Source organism: Gallus gallus, chromosome 2, assembly GCF_016699485.2.
Source record: "Gallus gallus isolate bGalGal1 chromosome 2, bGalGal1.mat.broiler.GRCg7b, whole genome shotgun sequence".
NCBI lineage: Eukaryota > Metazoa > Chordata > Aves > Galliformes > Phasianidae > Gallus > Gallus gallus.
In genome coordinates this window covers 60,189,097-60,208,766 of record NC_052533.1, presented here as the reverse complement: position 1 = coordinate 60,208,766, position 19,670 = coordinate 60,189,097, and the positions used below count along the sequence as shown (strand labels likewise).

Below are 19,670 nucleotides of genomic sequence, written 5' to 3'. Positions count from 1 at the left end.
CACAGTCAGCATAAAGCTAGAATAAACTCTGCATAATGTATTCTAGCTGATCTGACAGACACAACCATGTGCCCACATCTGATGCTTATCAAATTCCTTCCGCTGGCTGATCCGGTAGAGTTCAGCTCTATTAGCAATAGAATGACAGCCAAAACTGCATTAACCAAATCCTACGCAACTCAGACACTTGGTTGTTCACGTGTTCTTTGCATTGAGTCTTCCCATGTTTTCTGTGTTTCTTGCCCTCTGGCCAGTTGGCTGGTGAATATCCTCTACAAAGCTTTGTTGCCATGCTTTTACAGAAGAAACCCATTAAGTCCAGAGCCAAAACGTTCGTTCAAAGCACAGCTTCCTCCCCTCCCCCCCATCCCCTTAAAATCCTCTAACAAATACTGAGAAGAGAAGCCTGGCAGAACTCTCAATCTTGACACCACTCCAGATTTTCATTTTTATGTCATTTTATGTTTACAGTGTTTGGTTAATTTTTAGACCATCAATTACCATTTTATCTTTCTGACTCTCAGGGACAGGAAAGAACTTTTTTTTTTCTGCTGCTCCCTCCTTTCTGTTGCATCTCTTAGAGATATTGCTTCCTTTGCCCATAAGCCCTCTTCTCATCTCTGCAAATGAAGTGGGTTATCAATGATATCTTGATAGCATTGCTGTGCTCAATATCAAACAGCAATGGTTCAGACCAGCGTTCTTTATTTCACACTCCTCTGCAACACTAAAACAGCCTGCAAATCACAACTGTGACTCTGCAATACTTTACATTCAGTTCACAGTACAACAATTCTGTTTTTAGCTCTTACAGGGGCAAACAATTATTTTAACTGAAGTTGAAACAGAGCAATGCTTCTCCCTAAGCTTGCTATGGAAAACATTTTAGGCATCATAGCTGAGTGTGTGAACAGATTGCTTTTTTTTTCCAGGCCAAACTTGGCAGAAATTACAAAACAAAAGCGCACATAATAACTAAACTGAGATCTGTTCTGTTCTATTTTTAACACTCTGAATTTGAAAGCTGCAACACAACATTGGCTTCCGTTATTTAGACAGTTCTTGTACATCAACTTATTTATGGTGAAAGGCAAAGCAAAAATACATGAAATAGGAAAGTGCACTCAAACTCTTCACATAAAGAAAAAACATGGAGTGAACAATAAAGTTCTTTTTTTTTTTTTTTTATAAAGAAGATAGATGCTTACAAGTAACCTATTAGGACACCTAGTCATCCTTCCTGCTCAACAAACGTGAGGCCAGAATACTCGCTTATACACTGAAAACCTGCCAGAGAAAAAAAATCATCTGGGTTGCTGACCCTAGAACTCCATGGAGCTGACATCCTTCTCTCCCCAGTGATACAAAACATAAGCTTCCCTCTTTGCTGAGATGCAAATGCACACTGCTGAAACTCAGCTCACAACTTCCTGATCTGCTTCTTACACTCCTCCTGCAAACCGCATTATGATCTTTCACCAGAGCTTTGTTCAGGTGCCATGCTATTCCTTTGCAAAGAGCTTTCTGTATTTTCACCTCAGTGCAAACCTTTTCTTCCTTAACAGCTCTAATATACTCCATTTGACTGCCCTGCAGTTCTCAAACTTAAGGCAATGCTCTTCTAAAGCTGGACTTACCTTAGAAAAACATATGTACAAAACTTAAAGACTCACATTATTTTATTTTTTGTAGTTCCAGACTGCAAAATACTGTATTTTCATTGGATACTGTCAAACACACAACAATCCTTAGCGGACACCTTAGCATGAGAGGACAAATTTATTCATAAGCTACCCTTGCTACCCTTTCCTTTCTTCTAACTTAAATACTAAACCAAACATTTCATAAGCACATGTTAAGTAATAAAACAATTTAGAAGTATTGTAACGCTGATCAATATAAGCTAAATTCTTATTTCATATCACATTAAATCTAACAGAGGACGATGTTGTACATGCGCTACGGACTAGAATCTAGCCCTAATTAAGGCCCTAACACTTTGATGGAGGCAAATCTTAACTCTATAAGAAAATATTGTTTCTGACAAACTGTTCAAGTCCCATCTTTCACTTAGAGCCCTTCCTTTGTAGTTCTTATTGATTCCCTTGTTTTAATTCCAGCATTCCTCCCGCATTCTCACCTCTCTTCTGTCCACAGATTTACTTTCTGCTGTGCAGTCTGAGCAGTGTAGGAGAGTCTGTCGCCACCATGCTGATGCTGCCTTTCTGGAGAGAGCTGCTGCCGCAGCTGCTCTAACTCACGTTCGTACATCAGCCGCTGCTCTTCAAGAGCACTCCGTTTCTCTTCCAAGTACTGCTTCTCCAAGATCTGTACCACATTTTGTACTGGGTCTGAGACAAAATAATAATAATAATAAAAGGAAAATGTCACTTTCTTCATTTATATGGGAACAGTAATCAAGATAGCCCAGATTCTTTGCAACACTGGATGTTTGTTGCCCCCAGAAACAAAATCCAGAGTAATAAGTACTAAATTACATAAGTAAATTCGAACAAGAAAAACGTCATGCAAAGAAGCTACTACAACAGTTAACATCCTTTACTGTGTATGTCAGTATTGGGGATTTATAGCATGTTCCAGAATCTCAGTAGGAAAAAAAGAATACATGGAAAAATGAACAAACCAGTAAGAAGAAAATCAGGGAACAAAGCAAAATACAAGGGATGATGATGTTAACCAGAGAAGGAAATTATTTCAGGAAGCAAAAAGCAATTTACTTTCTCCATTTTGGCAGAGAATGAGACACTGAATTGCTGCAGATGAAAACTGAGACAAACAGCTAACTGGTCATGCACCACACTGCACCAAGCACTACACAACACTGAAGCAGACAATGTTCTGGAGGGGACTACGAAGTACGCTTCATCTCAGAATTGACCAGAGCAAATACCCAGTTAGATACTCTGACTTGAAACAACTGCTTGTGTCAATTAACTACAGTTAAACCTAAATTATATCCAAGTTAAAGAAGAATTACTTGGTCTAGTGCCAGTTTTAGGTCCAATGGCAAGCTATATGTTTGAAAGAGAACTCAACATAATTAGCTCCTCCTATATAATACCAGCATATATACATATACACACATCTTCTTCATGCATATACACCTGAAATCTTAAATACAGCCAAAATCTGATTTGCAAAAGGATCAGTCTAGATTAATATATCCTAGTGACAGCACATCATATAACAACTGCTCATTATGTCTACCAGAAAAGTAAAGAAGAGGAAGAGGTTCCATAGTTGGAGTGATAGAATATTAAATAGAGAAAGTAACATCGCAGCTCTAGGACATGCCAAGATTTTCAAACAAAAAAAACCCTTCAGTTTTAAAATGATTCTTTGTGGTATCTCTTCCATTTTGAAGATATATTAAAAGAAAATTTTGTTGTGACCTTTAAGGATGTCAGTCTGTCAAAAGGAAGGGGAAAAATAAACCGACATTTAATTGTATTGCCTTGTTTCAGAACTCAAGGTCTACTTCTCATCAAATAATAATTGTCAGTGTGATTTAGTTATGAATCACCTTGTGTTCACTACTGAAATCCAGACTTAAAATTTTTGTGCAAGTGTTCCTGATACTACAAGGTTACATGAAACAAAATGTGGGTTACTACAGCATTAAGTAGAGGATACGACAGCATCCATAGAGGATTCATCAACAGCATTATATGCAGGTCACCACAACTGGCACATACACTCTCCCCCAGAACAAATCCCTCGTATTTCTACAAACGTGGTATTACTGCATTCAGTAACATACAACAACCTACTTAGTACTAGGGCTACTGAGACCAAATTTGCTACTGTTAGTGATTTCAACATATGTGGATACCTTGGAGAGTCATTTCACAAAACAAATCCTTCCTACTACTAACGCCAGAAAAGCAAACAAGATCTCTGGAGTTCTGTTGTTACAGTGGATTTTTATTCGCCTCTCAACAAACTTTTTGAAATACTGAGATTTATGTAAAGCCCATCTTTATTTTTGGCAGAAAACAACTATGATTATAGATGGTTACAGTAGCCCGCATCTTGTCAGTGAAAGAAACCACTGGCTTCACACAAAGGCATCTTAAAGTTCCACCACAATGGCTTTTTTAAGTAATGAAGTTAAAAAACTGTCAATATAAGTAGCAACCAAACAGTGATCCAGATGTGCCTTAAAATAATCAGAATTAGCAGTTTTTAGTACATGACGTTCTCAGGAGTATGTTTAGCTAATTTTGGCTTTTAAACAGACAGTGCAGTGAAAACAACTAACTAAAATGAATTCTAACATTCTAGACTACAAACCAAGTCACTCACGTTGACCTGCATCCTCCTCCTAACTCATCCAGATAATACCAGAGTCATCTTCACATGCATAGATTTCTTGTATAATCCCTAACATAGTTTTAATTGTGTGTAAAAATAGCTGAGAAATCAGGTATTAAACAGCAGACAGAGAAGAGGGATGGAAGAAATTAAGGTCTATTGTGTTTGGAAACACAGGAAGTGAATCTAAGGCTGAGTCACTAAGACTCTTCCTAAATTGCTCCAAGACCAGCTCCAGTGTCAGGCAACAGTTCTTTCATAACAGTGATTTTTTCAGCTCATGACATTTACAGAATCACAGCAACTTTAAGATCACATTATAGCTGGGAAAACATTTGGCAAAGGATGCAACAAGCTAGTCCAACATTTCTAATTTAAACCAAATTCATTACTGTGGTGTGGGAGGGACTATGCTTGTATTGCAATGCAAAATGTAAATTTACACCTTAGAAAAGCCTCCAATTTATTTCTTGAAAAAGATTCACATAGAAAAAATGAAGTCTTTTGGTGAAAAACTAAAATATGGAGTGAATTATAACACGTGCAGTTAGAAGATGAAAAAATTTACTTTTTTCACAGTTCAGAAGAATGGCAAACAATGTTTAAGCTGGATTTAAACACTATAATTCACTATTTTGGATTCCCCATACAAAGTCAAATGAGGGAAGATTCTACCTGGTGCTTGCCAAACGCACAGTAAATTCCATACAGTGTGAGAAGCATTATGTCACACCTCTCCACTTATTTATGTGGCAAAAAAAGTTCAGTGGTTCCACCAAGACCATTCATATGCAGTTACATCTCTGCAAATGGTTAGAATATTATTGTTTTATAAAGAGTGTACTTTTCTAAAAAGGATTTACAAACAGTGTTTGATTACCTTGCTGCATTTTTTACTTAGTTCACATCAGGAATCTGTTAATCCAATAATAACAATGCTGAATAAAATATTTAAGATTTCGTGTAAGTGCAGTTTTCTAAGCAAGCCAGGAAGAGGTTCTGACATGTACTGCTTTGTTGAACTGCATCAAAATCCCCACCCTGAGCTGTACTTTTTTGTTTGCTTAAATGAGAAAGTGTGTAACCTAATCTCATTGTTTACCTAACCACTGCACCCTATACAGGAATAAATCCTTGTCAGATCAGCATCACAATGATGTGGTACAATGCTGATCTGACAAAATCCCATGAAAAAGGTGAATGTGTTCAAGCAGGGAGGGAAGAATCAGGATGTTTTCTTTACAACTGTTTTCAAAGCTTCACATTTTCCTCATTATCCTCAGAGTTTCTCAGGAGCCAGATGTAAAATGTGACACTGCTGTAACTGCTTACATGCTATAAAATCTAATGGTTATGCTCAGCAGAAACCAGGCTACTTATTTATAGGGAGTTACTGTTCTCAACTACATAACTAGATGAAAGGAAAAAAAAAACAACAAAGCAAAAGAAGATAAAAAACTCTTGCTCCAGGCTACATCAACTTCTGATGCGAAAGAAGAAAACCAAACCCATAAGTAACCATATATCAAATATAAAACCAAACCAAACAAAGCTTTCTCTGCCCCGGTTTCTTTTTTTCCAAAGAATATAAGTGACAGAATTAATAGACGTCAGTTATTTCATTCTTTCTTCTATTCTCCCCATATCTGTTTTTCCACTATAAATAAATAGTATTGAAACAAATCTGCTGTGCTTTCTACTCAACAAACTCGAAGCTTATCCTAAAACTAACTTAGATATGCTATCAAGAAGAATCGAACTGGTAAAATTATCTCTAGCTTGGAATTAGAAGATCAGCCGATGACACAGCTGCTTGCTTTGTCAGTGTTTTATTTTCAGTTATTACACCATCTTAGTTAATAACACCTACATAGGAGGGAGCAGAAGAGACAAGAAGTGGTATAATGGGGTTACAATGCCTCTGAAATTGTGTGATGTGTGACTGCAAACATCTGCTGTGCATTAGGAAGGAAGCAGCTCTACTAAGAAAAGCAAAGTCTGTGCTTTAGTAAAGACATGGAAAAAACCCAGCTAAGACTAAGACAGGCTTGGACCAAAAGTCAAAAAAACCTACTCAACTGAAATGTAAAGATGTCTGAAATATTGTTAAGAATGATTACCATCAGCTAGACAATAACACATGAAAATCAAAATACCCAACCCTCCACTCAAAGAGTACTAACTAATTGTTGACTGCTGCAGTTTATTCAAACTCTCAGTTAGTGACAAGCAGATCAAGCATCAATTAATGCTTTCAAATTTCTCCAGCAGTATCATGCATGAGCCAATCAAGTTCAAAACCTTTATCCCAGTTTTGGCACAGATACGGGACGGTTTGAGACCTTAAAACAGGCAACAGAGTCTTCACAAGGGATGACAACACTGAAGACCACCAGGATGGTAGATTCATCTGAAATTCGTCTCCTGGTACAAGTGAACCATAATGAGAATAACTGTGTTATCAAACAATTTCATTTCACCTTAAATGGTCTGAACCTGCAACTCACTCACTCACACACACACACAATATCCATTAAAATCACAATCAGATCATAAAAATGTGCAAATGATTTCTACAGAATTATGTCTAGGAAACAATTATGCTGTAGTCAAAAGCAAAAAATAAGGAAGCTGAAGAAGAGACAAAGGAAAAAAAAAATCAGTACTGAATTTCCACAGCTAAAACACAGCAAAAAACAGAAATACTATGAAGATACAAAGAAAGGAGAACGGGAAAAAAATGAACCACCATCTACTATGTTGTCTTGGTCAGAGAAAAAAAAAAAGACATTTGCTTCTGAAATTTTGTGCAGTTAGAAAACCTGTACAAAGCACTCAGCACTTTTCATCATTTCTTCATCCCATATTATATCACATGAATTCTGAATTGCCTTCTGGAAGCCAAGAGAATATCACGTCATTTTATACATACTATGTATTATATACACCATATATCATACCATTATTTTTATATACCGTATTTTGCCTAGAATAACTGTCCAGAAAAGGCATCACAATAGGTTTTAACAAACTCCAATTAAAAACAACATCACAGTGATCAAGAAGCTAAAAATTACACTACTTAACATTTTTGACCAAAGCCCTGTTAAGGTTTCCATGTCTTTTTAATATAGTTATAATGGTGCTGGTAATGTTCAGTGCAAAAGGAAGGATGAAGCAGACATATCTGAAGTGCATTTCTGTCTGCAATAACCTGCAAAACTCAAGGTCAGGAGGACTTACATGATGATTTTACTTGCACGATTACATCTCAGCTGCACTACAAAGATTAGCAGACATACATATGAAACTGTATGTCTGGGCAGAAGCAAACTAGTAATTGTCTCGGTGAAATTTATTCTTACCTCTTAGACCATTTTTCAGTACTTAAATTTTCATGTGAGTGTATATACGCATACATATATTTTATAAGTACTTATATCAAGGCTTTAACACAGGCAACAAAATCTTTTTGAAGGGTGACAATACCAAAGATCACCAGGATGCCATGTGTATATTTGCGTGTAGATAAATATATACATTTGTGTAAATATCCACTCAGCTGTGTGTGCACATGTGAATATATATATGTATGTAGATTATACACACACGTGAGTGCACTTACAACTGAGTGGATATTTACACCTGATATTTCTGTAAAACACCTTTTGCTGGAAATGCCCCAGGGCCACTGGGGTAAGTGTATCACTTGCTTTTATCTAGAAATTAATTACATTCTGAATTCATTAAATTATCTCCACAAAAAAATCTTTGGACTTCTTAACTGTCAGTTGTCTTACCGTTACTATTCAGTGTCTTCATAATAACTTCCATCTGAGCAAACTCATAGTTGTAGTCTGGTTCTGAAGAAGCTTCACTGGCTGCATCCAGATCATGCTCTCCTAACAAAGCTTCCTTCTCAAAGTCTTTCAGCCAATCTCGTCGTTTCCTCTTTGGTAAATTGATTCTGTGTAAAAATAAAAATTCAGTTTCTAAAAGGTTTATGAAGAACAGTGCAGGGAAAAAAAGACTGAATGTAAGAAAGCTGGTAAGTAAATATAAACTATTACCTAAAAAAGTGGTTGTTTCCCCATAATATTCTATCTCCGTGCCATAACTGAGTGACAGAACATACCAGTGTACCATTTACACAGGATCTGAAAAAAGAAAATACAACTTCAGAAAAATCCTAAAACTGAATGGTTGAGAAGTGTTGTTTCTCTCATGCATAGACAGTGATTTATATTACACAATGTACAACTCACCTAGGTTCTCATTAAAATATAAATGAGAAAGCTACTGATCTGATTTCTCACCTCAGAAGTAAACACAAAACCTCTTTCCCTCCCAGCTCTGACTGTTGCAAATTCTCAGTAAATACACAGATAAGATTACTGTTAGCTGAACTTTCTTTTCATTGCCCATTTTTCAAACTGGGTCACTATCTGTTTCTTATGAAGTCTATAAACTTGGTTGCACATAAATCCTGTTGATAAAGCTCTCCAAGATATAGGTTAATCCATACATGTAAAACATACTGCTAACATACAAGGCACACAACTATAAGGAAAGACCCTAAGATCCAAACTGCATGCTTTGAACTAACTAAGAAGTAAAGTTAAGACAATACTAAATTAAAGCAAGGAAGCAGAAACAATAGGAGAATGTGACTAGAATGTGACTAGAAACAATAGGAGAATGTGTCACAACACATATTTACTGTAGTAATGGTGGTATTTGGATCTCTTCTCTCACCTCTTCTCTCAGAAAATACCGAGCTTTACAAAAGGAACTTCTCAGAGGCAAGTTTTATCCTCCCACATAAAGAACCAGCCTCCTATCCCATCATTAGGTTGAAATAGCCAGGAGTAACTTAACTTGGTCACCTTGCTACCACTCAATATATAAACAAGCAGTGATTCCTCATTCCTAATGATTACTTTCTTGTGCTGGTTTATTCTGAGCTAAACTACTGATAGCTCATTATTAAGCAGCGGTGTGTGGGGGTGTCTGAGGAAATCTTAGTTCTATCTCTCAATTTCACCTTCTAAGTATCTAAGTCACTTATACCACAGCTACTCATTGATCAAAAAATAAGATATTTCTGACTTGGTAAAATAAAAACACATGCAAGCCATCTCCTGGTAATGAAAAGCAAACACTTTGCTGAAAAGCAAACAAGTGCTATTGATCATCCTTACCTTGCATTTTCTTTTGGTGTGAGTGTGACTTCTCCATCTAAAGCAATATCAATCTCACAGTGTTCAGGTTGGATTCCTATACCAAAGAGCTGTATATCCTGAGAGGTATCTGCACCAACTCTTGTGTGATCCTGGAAAATAAGCTATTACTAAGAGAGAAGCAAGGTACTGCTGTTTACATAACTAAGGCAATATTAGCTGAAGCATTGAGACCACCATCTACATGTTGTCCTTTGCTAGGTACTTTTATAGAGCACAGATGGTGCCACAGTAGATTTGAGGACTGGAAAGGTCACTCATAAACTTCTGTTCTGCTCTGCACTTTATCTTCCTACAGCTTCAAGTACAGCAAAATAAAGCAGCTGATAAACAAATTCAGATTTTAAAATATTCCCAGACTATGCATGCTTATAAGCAATAATACAGAGAATAATACAGAGAAAAAAACAAGCCATGTCATGCAGCCAAGCGGAATGAAGGATAACAAGGAAACTAAAATGAGACATACAGAATTGGCTGTTTTTCGGAAGACAGCTATATTAATAATGCAGCTAAACATACTAATCTCTGCATAATTGCAAATCGTACTGTAAATCTTGCTGAAAGACTTTACTATTATATAAGTTGCATTCTATTTGCTACTGTTCAAATATGAACACCTTATCTCAACCACTGAAGCAGAAAAATACCCATAAAACAGATAAGATATTCTTTTCTATCTTGTGGACAGGAAACTCGTGGTTACCAAGTATTTCCTACTCAGCCTGCCTTATTTGCACTTGAAGATGTTCCACTCTGACAGGAAGACTATTCTAAACTGAATGGTATGGAAGGTAGTAGAACAAGGAAAATATATTTCAGCCCATTTTTAACAGGGCTTCCCTCTCACTTTCCCTCCTCACCTGGCACCTTTTTTTTTTTTTTTTAAAGCTTTTTCTCCCACTGAAGCCTATGTTTAACTCCTACTGATTACAGCTAAACAGGATCCCTATACACTCTAACTCACCAAATATTTAAGAAAATCCTCAACTCACTAACAAAAAGAAGCATCTTACACCAGGCTCTTACTTCAGGAAGCAAAGCGCTTTAGTCCAAAAACTAATTCTATTCACATCCTGATGGAGAAACCCAGTATTTATCTCAACTCTGGCAAATACCGAACACTTCTTCCACTGTTGGCAATCAGTAGATCAATTAGGAAACTACTGAAGCTGAACTGCAAGGGAAAAAATAATCCTGAACAGCAGGAAGAGTCCTATTCTACTTTACTGCAACTAGTCTTAAAAATCTAAATACGCACTGAATTACAAATTGAGCCAGAAATCAAAAACAATAAATGTCTTCTCATTCTATGTCAACATCTTGTACACACTCTTACCTTCAAATAGTAAACCAAAAGTTCATTGAGTGCAGGGTCTGCATTCAGGTTCACCAGGTAACACTTGTCATCTCCAACCTTGATACCTGAAGACTCTAGGGAAATTCCCATGCTCTCTAGCTGTCTTTGTCTCTCCTGCAAGCACAGAAATAGATTAATCTTGGCTGCTGCAGTACGTAGAGACAAGTATACCAAGTAAATAAAAGTACAGCATCTAGAGCTGAAGATTAATGCACCCTTTATATTGCTGTAACAGAAAAAATAGAACTTAAGACAATGGTCAAGCATAATACTAATATAACTTTTATACACCAGTAATGAAAGGCTAGACCTAATCCTCAAACACATGCTTTAACAATTATATCAGAGGTACTCATGCATTATAAAGTGTGGCTTTGAATTTCTGTATTAGTTAAAAACTAATCTCAATTGCAGTGAAAGGAAAGATAAGTCAGATAATTTTTGAAAGAGCATGTCGCAGTTTAGGCTTACAGTTTTTCAGTATTATTATTAATTCAGCTAAAGCGTCTGCTTGGTTCAAACATGTCTTTTGCTCTGTCTCAGTTTTATCTTTTTTTTTTGGGGGGGGGGGGGGGGGCTGGTTTGGGTTTGGTCAATTAGGTTCTGCATTTTTTGTGTGTGTTTGTTTAACAGTGACTGCACCAAAGCATGCTTCTGGTACATTAAGACCAGAAAGGGCAACCAACAGAAGTCACTCTTCAAGCTACAGATGGTGGAAATGATGGAAAGATACACTGGAATCCCAAAGCCTTATTTCCAGTACGATAATAACAAACATTAGTGAATACATGTATTCATTTGCTTTCTCTGGTTAAGAAAACACTATAAGCAACAGCAAACATAAACAACAAACACTACCCAAAATTCCAATCCTTTTGTAATTCTTGGGTTTTTTTAGCCATTCCAAGGGAAACTGCTCAAGATCCCATTGTGTTCTTATAAATAAAAACATCTCAAATGCATTTTGATGTTCTAATTTAAAATGAAATATTAGCCTTTATCAATCATACCATGATAAAACTACATTTATTCTAATGAAATTCAGATTGAAAGAAAATGGAGAGCAGAGAAAAGGAATAGTTCACTAGAGGTCAAGAAATTCATCTGACTTGTGCTCAATGAAGATCTGACCTTTTATCCTCAAAGTTTCTGAAATACCTGTGCAATTTCTTCTGTTTTCCTTAGCTTTTCTTCCCAGGTGACTGTTAACTCTTTTATTAGTTTTTCGGATTCTTCCAATTTTTCCTTCAGTTCTGGTGCCTTCATGGCCTAAAAGACAAGGATTAGCAAATCCTTAAGGTATAGTTCACATTGCAACAGTTGCTTAAAAAAGGGAAACTGAATACAGCCAACAGAACATCAAATGCTGTAGATACAGGATAGGTTTCAACTATTTTCCTGTGTATTTTGTGGCAGAAGATGAAGAAACAGGTCATTTGCAAAGGAAAAGGACAGAATAATAGAATGGTTAGGGTCAGAAGGGACCTAGGCAGGGACACCTCTTGTTAGACCAGGTTGCTCAAAGCCCCATCCAACCTGGCCTTGAAAGCCTCCAGGAAGGGGGCATCCACAGCTTCTCTAGACAACCTGTTCCAGTGTCTCACCATCCTCATAGTAAAGAATTTCTTCCTAATATCTAGTCTAAACATACCCTTCTTCCAGTTTAAAACCATTTCCCCACGCACTGTCACTATATGTCCTTACAAAAAGTCCCTCCCTCGCTTTCTTATAGGCACCCTTCAGGTACTGGAAGGCCATTATAAGGTCCCCCTGGAGTCTTTTCTTCTCCAAGGTGCAGAGTCCCAGCCATCTGACCATCTTCATGGCTATCCTCTGGACCTGCTCCAACAGCTCAATGTCACTTCTGTGGTGGGGCCCAAGAACTGGGCACAGTACTTCAGGTGAGGCCTCACCAGTGCAGAGCTGAGGGGCAGAAATCACCTCCCTCAACCTGCTGCTTCTCTTGATGCAACCCAGGATACGGTTGGCCTTCTGGGCTGCAAGTGCACCTTGCCAGCTCATGTTCAGTCCTCCATCAGATGACACTCTCAAATCCTTCTCTTTAAGGAATCACTCTATAACATGTCCAGATTTGAAATAACTGAAGATCTACTAGCACTACGTAGGCTAATGGAACTACATAGGACAACAAAATCTGCAGGCCTGGCCACTCAAGCTTCACTGTCTGTATAAAAATACTGGAGTATTTTATATCTCTTAAGTCGGAGTTGTCTGGAGTTCAACTCCAATGCCTTCCTTCCAATAATAGTTTTAAATAAAAATTCCTCTTGATATTTAGCTTTCCATTCTATCTTGTTTTTGTAAGCGTTCCTAGAGTTTCACTTAAGCATTTAAGAATGACACCATTGATTACCTCTGAAGGAAGGCATGCACTGAAGCTAACACAGGCTTCTCATTTCACAATAGGAAAGAAAAGCAAGGGGGTTGAATATGTTCCACTCCAAATAAGAGCTCAACATGCTGGCCTATAACTTCAGGTGATTGTTTTCAACAGAAAGTTGAAGAGATGGAAGAAGAGAAAAAGCTTTAAAAAATTAGTAAAACTACAAGCAACTTCCTACTTTCCTGTTGGCAGCCACAGTCTGCCAACAAAACTAAGAACAGACTAGAAGAATATTTTATAATTTAAAATACAGAATTACAATAGATTTTTATTTAGAAAAAAGAAGTGAATGGTTCCTTTTCCATAAGGCAGATTTCCCCATTCGATCCTGTAACAGACTGCTTGTATAGGCAACGCGACTTCTTACATGAATTTAAAGTTTAAACACCACTCAAATTTACCCTAAGACATACTTCTGGTATTCTTTGTCCCCCACAGCTATTATGTGTTGCCAGAAAATATTAAAAATGTTTTCCCATACTGCAGTGCCCCATTTCCTCAGATATCACCAGAAGTATTTCTACCCTGATAATTTATGCTCCGATTAGAAACGTATGTCTAGTGCATGCAGCAATCACATAGCATTAACTCTTCAGTCAACAGAATACTGACAGTTTTGCTTTTGCAATTTTAAAGATTCTTGATAAATTTTCACATGTCAGTGAGAGAAACGTTCCACATATTTTATCGTCCAGTACCAGATTTACATCTTCTCATCTTTCTATTTGGAACAATAAAAATAGATAGTCCACCAATTTAAAAACATCTGCTAGCAAGTATAAACAATTAAGTTCTGCTATAGCTCTTATCTGTGCTGCTTCATTTACTATGTGACACAAAGTTCTTCAAGAACTGTCTATTCTGACACAGATCATCACCTGTACAGTGTTGTCCTCATTTAAAATTACTAAAAAGAAACAAACATTATTTTGGATCTATTTCAGGAAACAAGGTTAATTAAAAAAAAAAAAGTGTAAGACTATCTTTTCTCATTTTGTAGATCTTCAGTATAAACCCAATCTTCCAGCTTGTTCTACATTTGTTCAGGTTACTCAATTTATGTTGTATAACGAATAATGTTACCTCAGCCTGTGAGAGCTGTTCTTTCAGTTTTTCAACTTCTTCGCGTAATTCTCTGATGACCCTAGCATTTGGATCTTCATTCACCACTGCATGATTAACTATCCTTTTGGCTCTGTCTGCGTATCTTAGAGTAGACAGTGTTTCTTCATAATTGTCTGCTGCTGGACTAATTGTGGCTATCATGGCAGTTTGGCTGTTTCCTCCCAGATTGTCCTGTAGAGTACAGTCACAGAAGTTTGAGGATTAAAAACTGTTCTGAGATTATACTGTGTCTTTACAGAAGCACTTAAAATACAAATCTCACTATTTAGACATTGATTTACGTTCTGGATGTAAACTAATCAATACGATCCATAAATATTCCCAACCACCTCCATCAGCTTTAATCCCAATATAATTGAAAATACGTCAAGTAGGACTTTACACACAATTAACACAGTAAATGCTTATCTCGATATATTACTTGGGATAGCTTGTAGCAATGACCTCCTTTGCTCACTTCTTTAAAAAAAAAAAGATTACAATCCCTTAAGTACACTAAATACACAGAGTTATGCTACAACCTATTAAGGTAACAGCTTACAAACATGTTGAACAGAAAATATTAATTACCTTGAGAAGCCAAGTGAGCACAGAGTCTCTGTAAGGCACGAACTTATTCCTCCCTTTCCCTGCTGCTTGATCAGCAAGTGATGATATAACCAATCCAAGCGTTGAAAGGGATCTATAAAGGCAACGGCACAAAATAGCTTTGAACAAGTAATTCAAAAGCGTATTTAATAAAACAAGCAGAATGGTTTAATTTGTGCTCTGCAAAATTCCACATCCAGCTTTTAAGATACCATAAAATAATTTGAGCTGGAAACAACCATGGGACACCAAGACAACGCAATGTATCTATTAAAGCTGCATATTTGAAACAAAAAACAGTTATCTACAGTGTTTAGTCTTATCTAGTACTAAGAACAAGTTCCAGGAAGATCAGATTGAAATATTCAGATACTGTAGTTTGACAAGTGTAATAACAGCTTTAGATTAGACAGCTACCCTTTCTCGGAGACTAAGAATCTTTCCATCTTGGACATTGCCTCATGACACTATTATGAGTTAGTGTTGGCAGTGCAGCAATAATCCCCTGTCCCTAGGAACAATGTTTTAAGAGCACTAATTTAACAGCTGACTAAAACTGAACCATATCCATAAGGAGGCATCCTCAAGACAAAGTCAGCTATGGTGCAGGAGAACTAGCCTGGTGAGTACCTAATAACTAACCAGCAGCTACATGATAGTGGAAGACTGCTTATCAGAAGAGACCGATACTCCTTAACAAAGGAGCTGACTTACAATTGAGGTGGTGCCTCACTAGGATCTTTTAAGGAGACGAATACACCAATCTCCCAGTTATAAAAATGTTGCATGGACGTAAACATGAGAACAGAAAAATTCTCCAAACTGCTTGGTACACAAACACATCCCATTACTCTAGAACACTGAAGAAACTACAAGGTTGTTCATTTTGGTACATGTACCACTTCTACCAACAAGCATTTAACTATCAGCAATCTTTGCAAAGCATCTATGCATTATATATTCCAATTGTTACAGAACCCTGTGTAAGTATTAGATGACATTGGAGCAAGTATGTTTAAGATAATGAGCCGGTTCAGGAGCCCAAGAGTATTAAACAGATGCCTAAAGGGTAGTAAAAACAGTGAACACTAGAGCTCAAGAGCATACTGGTCCATCATACTTGTAAAGAGCATCTGGATAATTGAGTGTAACTACTAAGGAAACTTGTAGCCTTATGATTAGACAGTTAAATAAAACTTTGATTGTACTGTTCCACTCCATCCTTTTGAGTTTCTTCAAACTACTAGCTCTATTGTAATTGGCTGACAGTATCTTCACAGTATTTATAACAGGGTCTTAATGCTGTTTGAAAATCCTAGTGAATGACAAAAACATTGCAGAATATTTCAAGGAAGATATGTGAGGGTAAGGTGACACGACCTGTTTTGAAAGTCACAAAAGATGTGCATAACACCAGGAAACAAAGTGGAATGAAGATAGTATAGACGTGAAAGCAAAACTAAAATGAAAAGAATTTAAGGATCACCTAAATTTGTCTACAGGATAACTTTCCAACCCATGCCTGAAAAATTCACAGCAAAAACAACAGTCAATTTTTAGGGTTCCCCCCCCCCCCCGCAAACAAAAGCCTAACAACTCCTAAAAGCCTGTGGGAGGAGGATGGGGGAGGGAGAATTGGTCCTTGTCTCCAATCTTTCACCTGCATAGGCTGGGGAGACAGCATGCTAAACATGTGAGAACAAACAGTAGGATGCTATACACTGCTCTGTAGCAATCTCCTACAGCATAAGTGAAAAAGCACCAGCAGCACACTCCCAGTGGAGTCCACCTTCAAGGATTATAAAAAGTTAAAAGACAAAACAACAAAACCCACACACTTGGACTTATGTTCCTCCAATTCCTCTCACTGATTTTAAATGAGAAAAAGCGTGAAAATCAAAGCCAAAAACTGAGGGGGGGGGGGAAGAAAATGCTTTTTTTCTTTTTCTCCTTTAAGAAATCAAGGTGGGGATAGGAGAAACAGGGAGTCAGAAAGGTCCACCACTGATAATTATTTCACAACAGGACTGCAACTCTAAGTCTTAGTTATAGGCACTGTATTGTAGTAAATAGCAAGTTATAAGCTAGTTCATTAACACAAGATTGAAGGAAATAATAATATTTCTGCTCCAGAAATATAATAAAATACCATTTTATTAAAGTATTGCATTAAGACTATTAACATCTGTATTAACAACCAAACTGGTGTCCTTTAAGTATTCTACTTAAGATTTCATAATACAAAGCTATTAAGAGATTTTAAGGAAAGTACTAAAAGAAATGGCAGTGCAATATAATTACAGGACTCAGTAGTTGCTTCGCTTTATGCTGGATGATGCATCAGAGATCTCTCATTACTTTGATCCTATCTCAAACCACCTACATAATGAATCAACCAAAAGGCCCGAGCCAGTAGTGCACAACAGAATGAGGCAGTTCAGAAGAAACAGAGTAAGCTTACATGGTGCAAGACCATGGGAAAGTGCTGTTTCTGCATGCCTTCTGTTCTCCTTGACCCTCATCATCAAGCGTGAACAGGCTGCCTTTGCTACTGTGCATCTGGAAGCTTGCACATTCCCAGCAACGGCCTGAGTCAGCAGCATCCAAGGGCAGGTGGTGCTTCTTTACTGCAGGGAAGAACTCTGTTCCTATATGACATCCATTTAAGCTACTTCTGTACACTTCTCTTCCAAATTTCTTAGCAAAGTCCTTCTTTCTAATAATAAACCCTGTGAATATGAAAACCCTCCTCTTATAAGGGTTTGAGAGCCAGTCTTGTCCCAAAACATTCCCTCCCACCCCATCTCTACCCTTTAAAAAACTTATTTTTGCATTCTCAAGTTAAAATGACAATAGCTATGATTTTTCTAATCACAGTTAAAATTATAGGCTGTTCACAGAATGTATTCTTCTTAGCCACTGACAGCTTGCTTACTCCATTTCCTCCTGCTGTTCTACTCCAAAAATTCTTCAACTACACCACAGATTATTAAGCATCTGCATTTCTACACTCAGTATAGGAACCAGAGCTTCCTAGGCATTAATAAGCACACACAGCTTTCTTATGAGTTTGAACAGTCCCATAAGAACCAGGAAAATAAAGACAGCAGACACCCAGAAACACCCTTGTGACCCAAGGCAATTTCACGACAGCTCTGAGAAAAAACAGAAGATCTTAATTACAGCTTTACAAAACCATTAACAAGATTCTACAACTCTCAGCTGTTTCAGCAAGCAATAGAGCACATGCACCCTGTAACATGCTGGCCCAGTATATGAAAGAGTTTACAGTACAGGACAATGCGAGACGGAGGCAGCAGTGAGCATGGTCCTACACTAGTTTCATGCAGAAACAGGCAGCAGAGAAATCTGCAGAGGCTATCAAACTATGGAGTTTTGGAAGCACAGCAAGAGTACATTCTTCTCGTCTTATACAGAAGCAGTTACGTTATTTGCCTGTTCTTCACGGCATCAAAACATTGAGCAAGCAAGAAATTTAACTGCCAGGCAGTTACGGTAGGTCTATTTTTATCTGGATAAACATAGTTTATGCTATCAATGCAAATTACTGCTATTTTATGAAAGAATAAAAATAAATAAATAAACAGGAGGTGACATAGCAAGGTACGTGGTTTAAGTAGTCTATATTACTACAGTTCCAAATGAGATCTCACACACTGAATGCGTAAAAAACGGTCTGAGGTAATTGAGGTTTACACTATATAAGAACTGACGTGAAAAGACAGAGCTGTCAACTTTTCTTTTTGAAATATCTTTTACAGAGAAATCTGGTCCTTGTATCTGAAGTCCTGCATCATTAAAAAGAAATGGCAAAAACAACCTTCCCTGTTTACACTGAGCAAACATTTTGCTAGAAAAGAAAATGAAATCTTTCTGTTGCTGGAGATACACTTTAAACTTCTTAATAGCTGTTGGGAGAGTTGGCATTTGAATTTTTCCCCCAAAATTATAAAGAAACATTTAATTTCACCCTTATTTATGCAAAAGGTAAATACAGTTTCTAGCAAAATCAAGCCAAATTTAACTAGTAACCTGCAGGGTAAAGGTTCAATACTTGCCATTAGAGAAACAGAGTCATATAATTTTGTTTTATGAGGACTATGTCTGTGTGGCTACCAATCTGATGCATTAAACGCATAATACATTAGAGATTATGCTGTGAAGAGCAAGCATGTTCCAACTATTAAAGCAGGTAACTTAAAATCATTTTAAGCATGAATGCAGTTCAAACACTTGTTTTGCTCTCACTGTTAACTTCAGAATAACATAACCTTTTGCCACATTTTAAAATTAAGCACAGAATTTGTAGCTTTTATTATTAAGAGTCTGATTTTTTTTTTTCCCAGGAAAATTAGTATATGTAAGACAATGGTAATATTGTGCTGAATTCTCGCTTTTGGGCAACACCACAGTAATTACAGTTAAAAAAAAGTGCCTGGAAACTTGTCATCGCTTGAGTACAAATGCCCAAGGCAATGTTAAACTTACATAGTTTCATTCTGATCTGGTTTTCTTAAACTGTGAATTATACTCTTACATAGTTTAATACCTGTTGGAACAAAGCCATTCAACTCTGCAACTTTGCATTCCTTGAGCA

The 19,670-nt window shown here is 37.1% G+C and overlaps 1 protein-coding gene across 9 annotated transcripts in view; it reads right to left on the bottom strand.

Annotated features, from left to right (window-relative positions):
- KIF13A (kinesin family member 13A) overlaps positions 1 to 19,670 on the bottom strand; it is a 113,552-nt gene that overhangs the window by 31,293 nt on the left and 62,589 nt on the right. For 5 of the 9 annotated variants that reach the window (XM_040696457.2, XM_040696459.2, XM_040696458.2 and 2 more), the window contains 9 exons: positions 15,035 to 15,146; positions 14,423 to 14,635; positions 12,094 to 12,204; positions 10,915 to 11,049; positions 9,537 to 9,667; positions 8,406 to 8,492; positions 8,136 to 8,302; positions 6,637 to 6,759; positions 2,141 to 2,351 (listed from right to left, as the gene is read on the bottom strand). In XM_040696457.2, coding sequence (XP_040552391.1) covers positions 2,141 to 2,351; positions 6,637 to 6,759; positions 8,136 to 8,302; positions 8,406 to 8,492; positions 9,537 to 9,667; positions 10,915 to 11,049; positions 12,094 to 12,204; positions 14,423 to 14,635; positions 15,035 to 15,146 — 1,290 coding nt within the window. The remainder of the gene's footprint in view (positions 1 to 2,140; positions 2,352 to 6,636; positions 6,760 to 8,135; positions 8,303 to 8,405; positions 8,493 to 9,536; positions 9,668 to 10,914; positions 11,050 to 12,093; positions 12,205 to 14,422; positions 14,636 to 15,034; positions 15,147 to 19,670) is intronic. The other 4 variants (XM_418923.7, XM_004939628.5, XM_040696460.2 and 1 more) reach the window with 1 other exon arrangement.